Source organism: Polyergus mexicanus, unplaced genomic scaffold (genome assembly GCF_030449975.1).
Source record: "Polyergus mexicanus isolate NDT 795.1 unplaced genomic scaffold, iyPolMexi1.0 SCAF_2, whole genome shotgun sequence".
NCBI classification, from domain to species: domain Eukaryota; kingdom Metazoa; phylum Arthropoda; class Insecta; order Hymenoptera; family Formicidae; genus Polyergus; species Polyergus mexicanus.
In genome coordinates, this window is record NW_027223322.1 from 10,783,114 (window position 1) to 10,800,036 (window position 16,923).

Genomic DNA, 16,923 nt, shown 5'->3' on the forward strand with positions numbered 1-16,923 from the left:
TTTCTTGTGCGAGCTTGTTTTTCTAATCTATAATCTATTTCTAAATTTCTGATCTATATCTTAATTACAGTTTAATAAAATAAAGATAACTTTTGTTTCGCGAATACAAAAGAGATTCTCACACAAACCATCCAAAATAAATTTCTTTTTTAAGAACCGAAAATCCTAGTAATATACATATTTAATTTTAATTGCAACTTCTCTAATATGTCATATACAATAAAAATTTATTTTTATGCACATTGATCTCGAAAACGAAGTTAACGCGCGAAAGCGGGATTAAAGAGAACAAATTTATCTGGATTTCAAAAGGGCGGAGGGTAGGGGAAGAGTAATTGAATATCGCTTGCGGAATTTGAGAAATTTGGCCACGACAGCGACACGTCGAATGATTTGCGCACCAATCGCGGCCGAAATCTCGCGCGTTCGGCCAATCGTCGAAGATTGAACCGGCGTGCGCCGACCGGCTTCCGCCGGATCTACGAGCAGTCGGCTGACAACCACCGACCACCACGATCGTCGATAATCGCGATGAAGATGGCTGCCGAGGTGAGGTGGCTTTTGGCATTTCTAGTATCGTTCGCCGTCCCGTCCACCCGTGGCGAGACGCCGCATCGGAAATTCGAATACAAGTACTCGTTCAAGCCACCGTATCTCGCGCAAAAGGATGGCAGCGTACCGTTCTGGGAATATGGCGGAAGTGAGTACGCGATCGTCGTATAATATAACCTAATCAAGACCGACACCTGTCGCTCCGACGACGCTCCGTATGTTGTACTCGTGCGACGTCAATTTACGTCAAGGAGATACGTCGCGTTCTTTTCTTCTTTTTTTCTCGAGCTCCGAGGTGAGCGCCGCTTTGATCTCGATCTCCTTGATACTTAACAAGGAACGCACCGATTACTCCGAAAGAGATCAAAACATTGATGACGTGTGTACACGTTTCTCTCGCGTGTGTACAAAAAAAAGAGTATAAAAATAATATTTAATGACTGATCCATATGTATAATTAAATGTTTTTGAGGAGAAGATACACGTTAATAATGAACGACAGTTTACTTAATAGTTTTTCAATTGGATAATAATGAAACTGGAATTTTTTGTTATAAAAAAGATTACTCTAAATGAAAGAAATGAAAAAAAAAATATATATATATATTATAAAGCATCGTTTAATGTTAAGACAGATATATTTTCTTATATATCTAAAAAGATATTTATTATCGAAAAATTGCTAAATATATTGAATTTAATTCAACATATGTTTTACTTGTTTTATCAAAACCACTTATTACTTATATGTAATTTTAAATACAATATACATCTGTATATTAAAAACAAAGATATATATAATATATTTTACGTAAATGTATGTAATATATTTAATCAATAATTAAAAAAAAGAGATACATGTATTTATATTTTAAATTACAGATACTATTGCTAGTGCAGAAAATGTCAGAGTAGCACCCTCACTTAAAAGTCAAAAAGGTTTGTATATATATATATATATATATATATATATATATATATATATATATATATATATATTTATATATATATTTATATATTACAAATTTGTTAATATTAATTTAAAATTTTTTATGAGGATACAAACATTATTAAGAAAAGCTTTAACATTATTGTATGAGAAAAAATCTTAAATTTTAGTACCATAAAGAAGCTTAAATACTTTAAATATAATGATTTTAATTTTTAATATATATAATTAAATTTAACTTCAAATTAAAATTGATATTTATAACAATCTTGTAAGCAATTTAAAAAATACTGCATTTAGGTGCAATATGGTCGAAGCAGCCAACAACTTTTGACTGGTGGGAGGTAGACTTGATATTTCGTATAAGTGGACGGTCAAGAATAGGAGCGGATGGTTTAGCATTTTGGTACACAACTGCCAAAGGCGCCTACAACGGCACCGTTTTCGGCAGTTCGGATCTTTGGGCAGGCCTGGGAATTTTCTTTGATTCATTTGATAATGACAATAAGCACAATAATCCATATATCATGGCTATTATCAACGATGGCACAAAGATCTTTGATCATCAAAAGTGAATTATATTTTATTTAATTAAGCTTGCACACATGGCATGTTCAAAATTTATTTTGTATAATTCTGTTTTATCTTGTTAAATAGTGATGGTTCTACGCAACAATCGGCAGGCTGTTTACGAGATTTCCGCAATAAACCTTACGCCACGCGTGCACGGATAGAATATTATAAGAATACATTAACAGTGAGTATACTCGAAAATTTTTTAATAGTTTTTACATTTTATTTCAACTATGTGTTTGATTTGTGTATTTTTGTTCTAGTTAATGTTCCATAATGGCTTGACAAACAATGATCAAGATTATGAAATGTGTTTTCGAATTGATAACATTGTATTACCGAAAAATGGATACTTTGGAATTTCCGCTGCTACTGGTATGTTATATAAAAAAATGTTGACCTGCGAGCGAGCGAGAATACATATAGTTATTTTATACTGTATCCTTTTCATGCATTTCTATTTATCTATCTAGGTGGCCTGGCCGATGATCATGATATCTTACATTTCCTAACCCTCTCTTTATATCCTCCCGGACAGTTACCAGTAGATGATCATAAAGTTTCTTTAGAGGAACAGGCCAAACTTCAACAGGAATATTTGGACTACCAAAAGAAACTAGATGAACAGAAAGAGGAATATCGCAAGTAGGTATACACTTACTTCTATGATACAATATCGTATTGCATAAATCTCAACATTGATGTTATTTTAATAGAGAACATCCAGATAAATTTCGGAAACAAGAATATGAAGAATATTATGAAACAGAAAGTCAGAAAGAATTACGGCAGATATTTAATGGACAGAGTCAGATGTTTGATGCCTTACGTGAACTTAACAGAAAATTAGATGAAATTGTTGGAAGACAAGAGAGAGCATTGAGTTTGATATCACAAGTTCAAGCGGGTCAAGCGGGTAAATCGCTTATTATAATTACATTGTTACTATAATTTAGATCAATACATAACATATATTAATAAATTTGATTTAAATTTATTGATTAGGTATACAGGTTGTGAATGGCCAACCAGGACAGCAGCCTGTATTGGTTGATACCATACGTCGACACGAGGTTGATTCTGTGCTAAATAATCAAAATATTATATTGAATACGGCCAAGGAAATTAAATCCTTTATGGGAGAACTTCATAGCAAGACTGAAACCATTCTTAATAATCAAGCACGTGCTCCGACGGCACAGGTTCATATTGTTTATTTGTATTCTAAAAATAACGATAAAATGCCACAAAGAACTCTCTTATGATATTAATAAAAATAATCGTACAGGTGCAGCCAATGGGATATGATCATCAGTCATTCATGTCGGAGATACGAGACGGACTGAACACATTGAAAAAAGATATTAAAACCACGGGAAGCGCGGATTGCCCTAATTGTCTATCAGTCGGCATGTTCTTGCTATTCATCGCAATACAAATGATAATATTATTGGTGTATAGTATTTACCGGTAATTACATATTATAGAGTCTTATTGCATGCAAAGAGATAGATACATAATATTAATTCTATTTCTGCTCTACAGGGACAATAAAGAAGCGCAGATGAAGAAACTGTACTAATGTACATATCGTTTGTCGTCGAACTTTACAATACATTCTTGTTTGTGAATTATGTAACTCAATATTTTTATTACTCATTATTCATATCCGCGACATGTCTCGATATTTGTAATAAATACATCCTTCGTCTTTGTCAGATTAATCTGAAATTATATGCAATAGGATATTGATTATCAATGAGAGACACTGTTTTAAATAGTTACATTTAAACGGGAAGCCATCACCCGCACATATAACAATAATGTATATTGTGATCATTATATTTTGGCAGAATGCGTTTAAATGAATAGAGGAATAATTACAGAGCTAAAAGCTATTTATAAGTAGATCTTACAAGAGTTATTAAAGATGTTTCATGAGATTTTTTTTCTTGTATATCATTAAATATATATATTTTTTTACTGTCGAGATCGCATCGTCAGCATGTTTCTCATTACGCATACATCGCTTTCAAATTTCATTCATAATAGTTGTATCAATTATTGGTCTCTTGTGCAACTTCTTGCATGTAAATCTTTGTACGATATTTTATATTACGCATTAGTACTTGAATATATGATTTATGATTTATGTTATTTATAAGAACTGTTTAAGATTGATATTTGGCTGCGCTATTTGTTGCAGTGAAGAATTATATGGCAAATCTTGCAACCATTATACAGTAATGTGATTGTTCGATTATTCCATCAGAGGTTGTAGAATGACATTGTGCATATGAATGTGTATCTGTGTATACTCTACAATTTATGTTGTCACGTCGTAAGGTTGATCGTATACGACGGTTGCGTTTTTGAAGCTACAATAAGAACTCTGAATACTGTATGTATTGTATGTGTGCAAGATGCATGAATAGTAGTAGTAGTAATAGTATACAGGAAAATGGGAATTTATAAGTTTGTTATTCTCCTCACATCATTGTATTTGTAAAAGTTTATTGAATATTGTAAAGATGATTTATCATTTATCTAATAATGAAAATACAAAGATACAAAAACGAGAAAATCTTTTAAAATATTATGTAAATATATATTAAAATATTTCTATTCTCTTATATGCGTGTAGACAATCTGATTTTTAATATAACTAAAAAGTTGTTATTAACATTACTTATTTATTTAATTACATTTATATTTGCTCTGCTTTTTGATTTAATTTAATATGTAATTTAATAACTATAATTGAACTTCTCTCTTTATATCATTATGTGTTAGATTGTTATTATTTAAATAATTACAATTAATATTTACTATAACTTTTTTAACTTTATCTAAGATAAAATATTTTAAAATAGAAGATTTAGTTTAGAAAAGTTCAACACACACACACACACTATACTCTCAAAAAATTATTAAAAGGCATTAAGAGCATATATTAGAACATTCTAATCCAGACAGCATACAATATTTATAATAAATATTCATAAATATTTTTCATTTAACATTCTACTAATATTTGAAATATTATATAAAGATTTGATACATATTTTGTATACATTAAGAGAAAACATCATAAAAACTTTATTCGATATATTATTAAAATATAGACTAAATATTTTATATAATATTTATGATAAGTAAAAAATAAATATTTTGTATATATTTTATAAATATTGTGCTGTCTCTGGGAATTAGTATTAATTTATTCTAGCATTTCTTTATTTTTTATTTTCTATTGTAACGTTATTAGACGTAATAACTATAAAAATTATAGAAAAAAGCTTTTCTTTATATTATATATATTTTGCAAAAAACTTAAAAAAACCGAGATATCTGTTTATTCTAGTCAATTATTGATTCAAAAATAAAAACGAAGAAAGCGTTTGCAGCGGGAACTGGACCATTCCCATGCCTATTTGTAATTCGCATTTCTTCCAATAGATGCGCTTACCGGAATAACACGTGGCTCCGTCTAGGAAACGATATTCATCAACCTTTACGCTGCCGTTCGCTTCACGGTAAGATTCCAATGTGATGAACAATTTAATATAATCGAGAAAATCCGATTAATATAACAAAAATTAATTGAATTTCATATACAAATATCATATAATGTAAGCTTAATTTGTAAGGCCAACTCTGTATTTTCATGATATCAAACGTTAATTTTATTTTATTATCAAATATATGTATGGTTTCGAAATCTTGGTTCAACATACAAAACTTATCTTTTTCGAATTTTGTAGAAATTAATTTATATAGAGATTTTATTTTTTTAAATAAATTATAACTACGTCTTATATTCTACTTTTATATACTTATATTTTCAACGTAAAAAAAAGCATATGATATAACCTCTAAATCGTAACGTTACTATCCATGGTTAGATTTTTTATGGTAGCATTATTGCTATTGTCTCGTTTTTTACATGCGTCAATCGAGAGATTCTATTTTAGATAATATTTTAATTACTCTTATTTTCACTCTCAATAAAGCTATTAATATATAAGCATGAAAAAAGAAATATATATATCCAGTTTACATGTACTTAAGTGCATTATACTTATATTATATTGTTTTTATAAATTAAATCTAAAAAAAATTTTACAGATGGCAGATACAAAAGTGCAAACTCCAGAGAAAAAGGCTGAACCTGCTGCGGCCAAAAAGGATGCAAAGAGCAAGGGAAAGCCTTCAAGAGGAAAACCAAGAAATTATGATTTAGGAAATGGTGTTTATAGATTCAGTCGTACACGTATGTACCACAAAAAGGCAATCTATAAATTCCTGGGTAAGAAGAGTGCGAAAAAGGTACATGATTTTATTTATTATTTATTATTTATTATTTCATCATTAAGTTAAAAGAAATCTTTTAGTTAATCTTTTAGAATTATTTTTTAATAAATTTGATTAAAGATTAAAGATTTTATTTTAATTTCAAATAATTAAATACAAATATAGTTTGTATGTTGATAAATGTATTGTTGCAGCCCAAGCCATCAACACCATTGACTATCGAAAAGAAGATTGGCGGTGATAAAAACGGAGAGAAACGTATCGTACTTTTGAAGAAGAGGCGTGCAAGCTATCCTACTGCTGACCCAGTTACTGTGCACCATTCTAAAAAATGTTTCCATGAACATCGTCGTTATTTACGGCCTACTTTGACTCCTGGAACAGTGTGCATTCTGTTAGCTGGACTTCATAAAGGAAAAAGGGTTGTCTTCTTAAAACAACTGAAGAGTGGTTTACTTTTGGTTACAGGTATGTTAGGTTATAAACTTTTAAATCTTACAACATTTGATAGTGCTTGATCTATTCAATATTTAATATAGTTTAATCTGTTAATAAAAGCTATTAAGACAAACTTAATTATAATTTGTAATTGTTAATAAACAGGACCATTCCTGATCAATGCCTGCCCTTTGCGAAGAGTCAGCCAGAATTATGTGATTGCCACCTCTACAAAGTTGGATTTCTCTGGCATTCAGTTACCCAAGCGTATAAATGATGATTACTTTAAGAGGAAACGTGACAAGCGTGCCAAGAAAGAGGAGGGTGATATTTTCAGCAAAAAGAAGGAGGAGTACAAACCAAGTGATCAAAGGAAAGCTGATCAGAAAATAGTTGACAAGCTAGTAATTGATGCCATCAAGAAGCATCCAGATAAAAAATTGTTGTTTACTTATTTGTCAGCAATGTTTGGTTTGCGAAGCAGTCAGTATCCACACCGAATGAAATTTTAATTCACAGCTTTGAACTTTTCAAAGAAATAAAAATAAAATCTCAAATGTTCATCTTTTATTTTTCCTCCTTTTTGCTTTACAATATATAATATCCTATGTTTTAATTTTTTTTGAATCATGGAGATTATTCTACATAATATCATATCTTGATAGTTTTAGCTTTAAAAATCGATTGTAGCTTGAGACTTGAGATTACAATGCAAATGAATTAAAGAAATAAATTTTGTTAATTGTAACTGGCGAGAAACTTCTAAAAGATAAAGGTTAATTTAATTGAAGTTGTATAATGCATAATATAGAAACAGTTTATTTTTGTTTTTCTAAACTTTTATTATAATCAGGTATCTTGGTAATTGCCAATATCATATACATTCTATACTAGACTAAGTATGATCTTGAACAATTTATTCAAAATTAGAAGTTAAATTCTCAAACTTAATTAATCTGCATAAATATATACATGATTTTCTGCTTATCAAAAGCTTTTTAATATTATCGAAATTAAATTTGGATTCCGCTATTTTTTTTCTTTTGATTTCTTAAGAAATTAAGAAAAATTTTCTTAACTTATGTGCTAAATTATCATGTTCATATTTCTGTTTTTTATTATGGTTTTGCTGGTTTTCCGATAAAATGTTCTTTAGTTGATAATCGTGAGAGAACAGCTTATGTTAGTTTTTACTTGTTATATATACACAGATTCTTTTTTATTTAATTATTATTTTTAAAATGCATAATATAGAAACAGTTTATTTTTATTTTTCTAAACTTTTATTATAATGAGATATCTCGGTAATAACTAATATCATATATTATTAATATAGTATATTGGCAATATCATAATATTATTAATATATATATATATATATATATATATATATATATATATATATATATACATATACATACACAGGGTGTAACAGAGCGCCCGTATCAGCAGTTTTTTGAGGAAACAACGCATTTTTGTGAAAAATGTTTCATGTAAAAGTTGTAGAGCTCTAAGTGGCGTATTATATAATAATATTAGTATAACCTTGAATAGTACCGTCAAAGTTATATAAAAATCACTTTGAATTCTTTAAATGGAACCCCCTATTTTTTATTACATATTCTTGTAGCTTACCTCAAGAGCTTTCCAAAACACTATAATAAAGTATTTTTTCATTAAGTACTTATATTTATTTTATATTTTAATCTGACATATTCTGATATAAAAAATTAAATACCTCGTAAAATATTTAGTTTTCGATAATCCTATCGTAATACTTTTATGTAGAGAATAATGAGACAAATCAATTAGTATAAAAAAATAATTGTTTTTAAGAAAATTATTTACAATGTATTTTTTAAAACAATTATTTTTTTTTGCACTAATTGATTTGTCTCATTATTCTGTACATAAAAGTATTACGGTAAGATTATCAAAAACTGAATATTTTATTTTTTATATCAAAATATGTCAGATTAAAATATAAAATAACTCAAAAAATACTTAATGAAAATATATTGTATTTTATTATAGTGTTTTGGAAAGCTCTCGAGATAAGCTACAAGAATATGTAATGAATAGAGCTCTACAACTTTTGCATGAAACATTTTTCACGAAAATGCGTTGTTTCCTCAAAAAACTGCCGATACACTGGCACTCTGTTACATCCTGTATAACCGTGAAATATAACAATATTATTTGTTAAATATTGGTTTGCTGAATAAGTAGAAATTCTCAATCTAAATATATTATTCAAGTTCGATGAGTATTATGTAAACGAAAAAAAAAATGTCAATTTCGAGTAAATTTCGAAGAATATTGTAGTTGGCCATATCTTTCCGAAGCGAAAAAAATCATTATTCTTATTGGAGACAACATATCTTGATGATCGGAGCAACGAAAAAAAAACCGTAAAAAACAACTTCTCTGCGGTTCGTTAATGGTACGTATTACCGAATTACAAAAGAATTATGTAAGTTTATGATATCAAAGAAATGTCAAAGAATGATCGAGGAGATATGTATATCTAAAAAGAATGTGAGAAAATTGACAACAAGAGTATATTGTGCAGGTATTATGTACGTTTTAGAAACAGCATTACGGTACATAATATTCATCTATATATATATTTGCTGCAAATTTGACTTTGGAAATTATATATAATTACCGGCAATTATACGTAATAATAAATTTTGGTAAATTTAATTAAATATTGTGTTATATATAAATATAATATATAATTATATAAATATAACATATAATTATAATTTTTTAAATAAACTTTAATGTAAAATTATTGGTAAAAATAATTATTTCAATAAAATTAATCACATTAATTATCTGTATTGGTAATTATATATAATTGCTGCTAATTATGCACAATAATCAAAATTAATATTTACTGTAGCATATATATTTTTCATAATTTAAATTATTTTTGTGAACAAAAGTACGACTGTTTCATATGATTCTGAAGAAATATTTGTTAGAAGACGAGAAATCATGTATATTCATCTAAAAGTCTACGACGAAGAATGAATGCGGAGGTGTGTTTTAGAATTTAGAATATTACATGTACATAGGTATATATGCTATTTACACTAAAGAGAGCCAACTTTTTTTCTGTAATATTTAAGTATATCTTCCAGTTAATAACTTAAAGACAGCTGGACCATACTGCCGGTACTGTTAAAACCAAAAAGTCGTGGACGGATAAGATTATTAGCTAATGATGTTAATGTTAAACCTGAGATAGTGCCCAATTATTTCAATGATGTGGAAGACCTTAAGACGATGATCGCCGGTATTAAAGCTGCGATAAAGATCGGTCAAACGAAGGCGATGCAGATGTTCGATTCACAATTCTATAATGATACTATTCCCGAATGTGAAAATTACAATTATGATTCCTTTGCTTATTGGGATTGTATGATCAGAACGCTTACTTATACTTCCTATCATTACTCCGGTACTTGCAAGATGGGACTGAAGAAGGACCCAACTGCTATTGTCGATCCCAAATTAAAGGTATTTGAAAGATACACTAAAGTATTTTCAAAGGATACAGTAGATATTATATGCTTTAGAATATGTTTATATATATATTTATGAATTTACATAGCAATATTTTGTACAGGTAATCGATATTCAAGGACTGAGAGTAGCAGACGCATCCGTCATGCCCGACATTGTATCAGCACATATAAATATACCTGTTTATATGATAGCTGAAAAACTAGCAGATATGATTAAGGAAGAATGGGGATACTTGAAGAAGTCACTATCATAATATTTTACGAAGTAATTATACCACATTATAACACGCGTAATATTTTGTAGACAATTAAAATTGCAAACAAAATGAGTGCATTCAATCAATAACGGAAACAACGAATATAAAAAATATTAAAAAGAAAACAAGTTTTATTTAAATTATTTCTTTTGTTATTTTTATTTATTTTCTTTATACTATATTTAAATTAAAACAATTATTTTATTATTCGTTGTTGTATTAAGTATGTTACAAGAAAAAATACGCACACACAGAAATTAGAGTTACAAAAATCATTATTTTCAAAAAAATATGTTTAAAGTTTAAAGAGTCGTGCAATTAAATATTTATACAAAATATTTGTTTATTATAAATATTAAGAAGAAAAGAAAAAAAAGAAAAAAAGATACATATAAATAATATAACTATATATAAAATAAAGAATAACTATATATAAAATGTTATTTTAAAGAAATATAATAAAAGTTTTTATAAAAGAAAGAAAAAATAATACTTTAATTTTTTAACTCTGATTACTTTTGTGTACTATATTTGTTCCTTATTTTACTAAATAATTTACATTCAGTAAGTTATAAGAGTATTCCTATCTTCTCAATCATTAACTTTAGATAATTGATATTTTTTAAGAAAAATAATATTACACAATGTACATTAAAATTATGCTTTTATTAATATAAACTTTATCAAAAAATGACGATTTGATGTAAAAAGATATATAAATATAAATAAATGATTTAATAAACTAATACATATTACAAAAGTACCTATATTTCCACAGTCGATACCAAATAATTATCGATTTTATTATTAATATTTTGTTGAATTGTCTTTATAGATTTGAGAATATTGTTTAAACATAAACTTTGTTTTAAGCCAAATATAATATGTATACTCGTATATGCATAGATGGCTGAGAGGATGGATGGGTAAATTGATGAATGGAGACTGTGTGGTTATTTGATTATGATTGGATGTGTAATTGTGTGTTTTTCTCTTCAAAATTTATTAAAATAAGTACTCAATAATGTCGCATTGTAATGATTTGCACACGAGCATGTGACAATTGTGCAAAGCAGAGATATCTGTTACGAGATTCTGTTATGAGATTTGCCTTTTCATTTTTCCTATTACTGTCAGTAGATTTTAATAAATATATTTATATTTTCAAGTTAAATTTGTTTCAATAATAATAAATTGAAGATTTTTAAAGGTTTCCGTTATGTTCAAATGCATAGTATATGTTATCTAATCAAATCGTGTGTATCTTCTTTTTTACTCTCTGTTTTCATGTTATACGTGCTTATTATATTCTTTTTTATTTTCTGTTTTCATTTCATACGTGCTTATTATATTAAACATATATGCGTGTATAAAAGATACGTTTCAATATAAAAGACATTTTTAAAAATCATAATTTTGCTTAATTATAATTATACAATGAAGATCTTAATACCGTTCATCATCATCGCATCAACCTATGGCGCTAATATTAACTTCCTAAATCTCGTCAAGAGCTACGGTAATTCATCTAGAGAAGATATCGAATTCGTAACCAACGCCAGGTACGACTTTATCGTTGTGGGAGCTGGATCGGCAGGTTCTGTACTAGCTAATCGTCTGTCAGAGAACAAAAGATGGAAAGTTCTCCTACTAGAAGTCGGATATGCGCAAAGCGTACTCAATGAGGTTCCGGTACTGGTCAGTTATTTCCAATTGACTGATTATAACTGGAGATATAAAGTGGAACCTCAGAAGAACGCTTGTTTGGGGATGATAAATCACCAATGTTCCTGGCCGCGAGGTAAAGCTTTGGGCGGTACGAGCACTTTAAACTATATGATTCATACACGTGGGAACAAGTTGGATTACGACAAATGGGCTAGTTTGGGCAACGTGGGCTGGTCCTACGCGGATGTTCTTCCGTATTTCAAAAAAAGTGAAAAATTTAATATACCAGGTAAGTTCATTCTTTTTATCTCTCTAATAACATAGTGTAAAATTTAGCCAATAAAAAAATGCTTTCTCTCTATCTCGCTGCTATTTCTTATTATATAAAAGTAATTAATTTTTGCTATTGAAATTAATCAATAGAAGTATTTGATATTATAGCAAAACCTGTATTGTTGATAAAATACAATAATTAAATTTATTCGCAGAGATATATTAATTTGTTGCTAATAATAATTAAAAACATAAGGAACAACAAAATTTATTCCTGCGATGATTAACTCTGTATTCAAACTCGAGAAATAATATCTTGAGAATATAAAAACTAATTATTGTATTCTGATATTATCATTTTGTTTTATTTTCCCGAATCATCTTGATATTATTCAATATTATTTTTGTATAAATTTACTTTAGTAATAAAAATCTTTAAAAAAATTACTTTAAAAAATAAAAAATAACATGTTTGCGCCTATGAAAAATTGTTCAATAAAAAATTTATTTTTCCTACAATAATAGTAAAATATAAAAAACGTACGCCAACTAAAAATAAAGTATTATAGATACGCTACATTATTTAATTTTTTTCATATAATATTATCATATAATATTATCATACCAATATAAAAGATTTTATATGCGATATAATTGTGTCATGTATTTTGTTTAATTATTTGCGAATATATGCATATTTTAATATAGTTATAAAATCTATAAGCATTTTCATATAAAAAAATTTTAAAAGTGCATTATAATAAAACTATATATATGCATATCAATAAAATAATATAGAGTTAACTTAATGACACAATTTAATGCAAATAAAATTTAGCGCTGCTATGCAATAATTTTTCTGTATTATAGTATTGTATTTATTGTAATTATTGATATATATTTTTTCTTTTTCTTTCTCTCTCTCTCTCTCTCTCTCTCTCTCTCTCTCTTTCTTGTTCTCTTATTAATTCGCTCTTAAAAAAGACATGTTAAATGGATACTCGCGTATAAGTATTGTTGCTTCTTTTCCGCGATGCTGATTGGTTATTTCGATACTGCGCTATGCATTACTTTATATCAATAAAAGGCTGTTATGGCTGAGCCAGGCATTCAACAGTTCAAATATTAAATGTGTGTATAATTTTTATTTATTAGATTTTGAAAAGACAGGTGAATATAAAGTTAATATCTAAATAATTTTATAAATATGTGTCTGTATGTGAAAGAATTAAGTAACGCTGTTAATGATTAAAACTCCTTCGAATTTGAAAGAACAAAATTAAAAGTATAGGAAATAATAATAATTGTAATAGAATAGACTATCGCGGAAATCACAATCTTTCTATATTATATTCTATATTGTATAAAGATATATTCTAGTATTGGAAGGAGTAGATTTTTTTGGAATAGCCCACAAGATATAAAAGAAACTTTTAATTTTGTTTAACCAATATTGCAAGAGATATCTGAATTTTTTTGTATGATATTTTGCGAAAACCTGACAGTATAGCTATTATCGAGCGATCATATGAATGTGAAAGAATTAATTGATACTGCTAATGATTAAAACTCTTTAAAAAATGAAAGATTACGGACAAAACTATAGGAAAATTATAATAAGATAAACTTTTATTTCTCAGAAATCAATTCTTTTTATGTCGTATCACGTATCAAGATATTTCTAAGTTCCAAGGAGGATATGAAAATATTTTGGAGCCCCTTCTTCTCTATTCTTTCGATTACTATCTTCTTTGCTTCCATTTTATTCAAAAATATTAATATAATAAATATATAATAATTACGGTATCTCTCTTAGTTTGACTTTTCCCTTTCGACCTGTTCGGTATAGGTAACCCGGTAACTATTAGCGTGAATTATTGTGAATCATATTGTTTTATTAATACATATATAATTTTGTTATACCTTTAGAAATTATTTGTATCTAAAAATATATCTTGTAAATTCACACCATCATGTAAAATACATATGCAAATAAAATATTCGAGTAAAATCTAATACATAATTATTTTTATTACAAATTTATATCTTTACAATATAATGCGATATGAAATAATGTGGTGATATAAAATAATAAATTATATATATGCATAAATTAATTATTATATGTACATAACATTTTATTATAAATTTCTATAATTATCTACTTTTTTAGAAAGAATTGGTTTTTCTTATAAAAGAATGTAAACAATATTTTTCGACAAGCGTATGACTTTTGACGCTAATTCTTGAAAAAGTAATTTTTTGACGATTGTATCAGGCTTTTTTTAAGTATAAGTAAAGATTAATAAGAATTATATTTTGACTATGTATATTTTTTTTTATTTTTTGCGCTTGAATTTCAGATTGATTTATTTGAATAAAATTATTTTAAAATATACAGAAAATGTATAATATTTCTATATAAGAGAAACGAGTCGCGATATTTTGTCTTGCTAAATTGAAAAAAAAAAAATATTACGAACACCATATGAAACTGAAACTTATGATACTATAAAATGTTATTTTTATGCTCAGGTATCAAGAACTCTTCATATCACAATGAAAACGGTTACTTGTGTGTGGAACGCGTGCCATATCATACGAAGCTGGCGACGGCGTACTTAGAAGCTGGTCAAGAATTGGGATATGAAATTGTGGATTACAATGGCCAGGATCAGATAGGCTTTTCGTATCTTCAGGTAAATATGGATCATGGAAAGCGATGCAGCGCTGCTAAGGCTTATCTTCAGCTAAATCGGCCGAACTTGGAAATTATCACCGGTGCTAGAGTAATCAAAGTATTGATCAATGCGGACAAACGTGCGTACGGTGTTGAATATGTCAAATACAATGTGTCGAAGAAGGTTATTTGTTCGAAGGAAGTTTTATTATCTGCCGGTACAATTGATTCAGCCAAATTGCTAATGTTGTCAGGAATTGGACCTAGAGACCATCTGGAAGAATTAAATATTCCAGTGATTCAGGATTCCAAGGTCGGTTACAACATGTATGAACATATTGGTTTTTTGGGGCTGACTTTTATGGTGAATCGAAGCGTGTCATTACTGCAGAACAAAGTCCTAAATCCTAGCGTATTGTTGGAATACGTCCTGCATAAGGAAGGATTAATGACGATTCCAGGAGGTGCCGAAGCACTGGCATTCATCAGAACTAAGTACGCTCCTGACGAGAAACCGGATGTCGAGCTTCTCTTTGTATCTGGTTCTCTGCATTCGGACAATGGTAACGTCGTGAGAAAGGCTTTAAGAATCTCAGACAATGTGTACAATACTGTTTTTAAGCCTATCGAAAATCAAGAAGCTTGGTCGATCTGGCCCATTATTCAATATCCTAAAAGCGTCGGTCGTGTTACATTGAAATCGAAGAATCCGTTCGAACCACCCAATATGAATCCAAATTTTCTCAGTCATCCAGATGATACAGAAATCATCCTAGAGGGAGTAAAACACAGTATCAACATAGCAAAGACTGAAGCCTTTCAAGCTTATGGCAGTCGATTACACGATATAAAGATACCAGGCTGCGAATCATTTAAGTTTGCTTCTGATGATTACTGGCGTTGTGCAATTAAACATCTACCATCCATGATGAATCACGAGATCGGAACCGTCAAAATGGGACCCCACACGGATGCTTACGCAGTTGTTGATCCACAGCTAAGAGTGTATGGTATTAAGGGACTGAGAGTAGTAGACGCTGCGATTATGCCCACGATACCTTCTGGTCATGCAAATGCAATAATTTATATGATCGGCGAGAAAGCCGCGGATATGATCAAAGAAACTTGGAAAAATAAATTATAAAAAAAATACGCTAAGTACATAAAAAATATTCCAACAAATGCTATGCAACAAAAAATTTGAAAAAATAAAAACAGATCAATGCAATTAGTGCCAAGTATAGTAAATTATGCTTAATTATTTATGATTTTTTTATGATATTTCAATAAACATTAGTTAAAGTTAAGTATCATTTATAAGACATTCTCTATTTCTCATCACAAATAAAAGAGTCATGAAAGTAACATGAGTTCAACCCAGTTTTAACTAATGTTTCTAAGAAACATTTCTAGATTCCATTTAAAATCAAAAAGACGATGCTTATCTCTCTCTTGTTTTACTTTTTCGATGTCGTCTCTATTTCGCGCAAATGTGACGCAAGCGTGTTCCCATTTTCTGCTTCTTATATGTATTTTCTGAGATTTACATGCGAATTTGAAATGCGTCATTGAACAACATCCTACGTTTTTGCGATATCATCTTCGCATGGAGCGGTTTCTCGTAAATCTATATATCAATTAAAAAAGTGTACATGACCAAAAATATATATATATATATATATA

The 16,923-nt window shown here is 28.6% G+C and overlaps 4 protein-coding genes across 4 annotated transcripts; all 4 read left to right on the top strand.

Moving 5' to 3' along the window:
- The first annotated feature begins 475 nt into the window (after nt 1–475).
- Nucleotides 476–4,641, top strand: Ergic53 (protein ERGIC-53). The gene is made up of 10 exons (XM_070307493.1): nt 476–700; nt 1,435–1,491; nt 1,802–2,072; nt 2,159–2,258; nt 2,338–2,449; nt 2,548–2,719; nt 2,791–2,990; nt 3,080–3,276; nt 3,363–3,544; nt 3,620–4,641. Exons 1-10 carry the CDS (start codon nt 532–534, stop codon nt 3,654–3,656), a joined length of 1,497 nt encoding a protein of 498 aa, XP_070163594.1. The 5' UTR covers nt 476–531; the 3' UTR covers nt 3,657–4,641.
- Nucleotides 4,642–5,538: 897 nt separating this feature from the next.
- Nucleotides 5,539–7,383, top strand: Rpl6 (ribosomal protein L6). Its single transcript, XM_070312435.1, has 4 exons — nt 5,539–5,610; nt 6,203–6,403; nt 6,583–6,856; nt 6,992–7,383. Exons 2-4 carry the CDS (start codon nt 6,203–6,205, stop codon nt 7,336–7,338), a joined length of 822 nt encoding a protein of 273 aa, XP_070168536.1. The 5' UTR covers nt 5,539–5,610; the 3' UTR covers nt 7,339–7,383.
- A 1,948-nt stretch (nt 7,384–9,331) lies between these two features.
- Nucleotides 9,332–10,928, top strand: LOC138941819 (glucose dehydrogenase [FAD, quinone]-like). Its single transcript, XM_070311698.1, has 3 exons — nt 9,332–9,398; nt 9,990–10,354; nt 10,464–10,928. Exons 1-3 carry the CDS (start codon nt 9,332–9,334, stop codon nt 10,614–10,616), a joined length of 585 nt encoding a protein of 194 aa, XP_070167799.1. The 3' UTR covers nt 10,617–10,928.
- Nucleotides 10,929–12,056: 1,128 nt separating this feature from the next.
- Nucleotides 12,057–16,384, top strand: LOC138940704 (glucose dehydrogenase [FAD, quinone]-like). Its single transcript, XM_070309829.1, has 2 exons — nt 12,057–12,576; nt 15,096–16,384. The coding sequence occupies exons 1-2, from the start codon at nt 12,057–12,059 to the stop codon at nt 16,382–16,384; spliced, it is 1,809 nt and encodes a 602-aa protein (XP_070165930.1).
- Nucleotides 16,385–16,923: the final 539 nt, after the last annotated feature.

Excerpts from the sequence above, each read along its gene's own strand:
- Ergic53 (XM_070307493.1), top strand. The coding sequence starts at position 532 with ATGAAGATGGCTGCCGAGGTGAGGTGGCTTTTGGCATTTCTAGTATCG. Across the intron at positions 701-1,434 it reads GTTCTGGGAATATGGCGGAA|ATACTATTGCTAGTGCAGAA; the intron begins GTGAGTACGCGA and ends TTTAAATTACAG. Across the intron at positions 2,720-2,790 it reads CAGAAAGAGGAATATCGCAA|AGAACATCCAGATAAATTTC; the intron begins GTAGGTATACAC and ends TTATTTTAATAG.
- Rpl6 (XM_070312435.1), top strand. The coding sequence starts at position 6,203 with ATGGCAGATACAAAAGTGCAAACTCCAGAGAAAAAGGCTGAACCTGCT. Across the intron at positions 6,404-6,582 it reads GTAAGAAGAGTGCGAAAAAG|CCCAAGCCATCAACACCATT; the intron begins GTACATGATTTT and ends GTATTGTTGCAG. Across the intron at positions 6,857-6,991 it reads TGGTTTACTTTTGGTTACAG|GACCATTCCTGATCAATGCC; the intron begins GTATGTTAGGTT and ends GTTAATAAACAG.
- LOC138941819 (XM_070311698.1), top strand. The coding sequence starts at position 9,332 with ATGATCGAGGAGATATGTATATCTAAAAAGAATGTGAGAAAATTGACA. Across the intron at positions 9,399-9,989 it reads AACAAGAGTATATTGTGCAG|ACAGCTGGACCATACTGCCG; the intron begins GTATTATGTACG and ends AATAACTTAAAG. Across the intron at positions 10,355-10,463 it reads TTGTCGATCCCAAATTAAAG|GTAATCGATATTCAAGGACT; the intron begins GTATTTGAAAGA and ends TATTTTGTACAG.
- LOC138940704 (XM_070309829.1), top strand. The coding sequence starts at position 12,057 with ATGAAGATCTTAATACCGTTCATCATCATCGCATCAACCTATGGCGCT. Across the intron at positions 12,577-15,095 it reads TGAAAAATTTAATATACCAG|GTATCAAGAACTCTTCATAT; the intron begins GTAAGTTCATTC and ends TTTTATGCTCAG.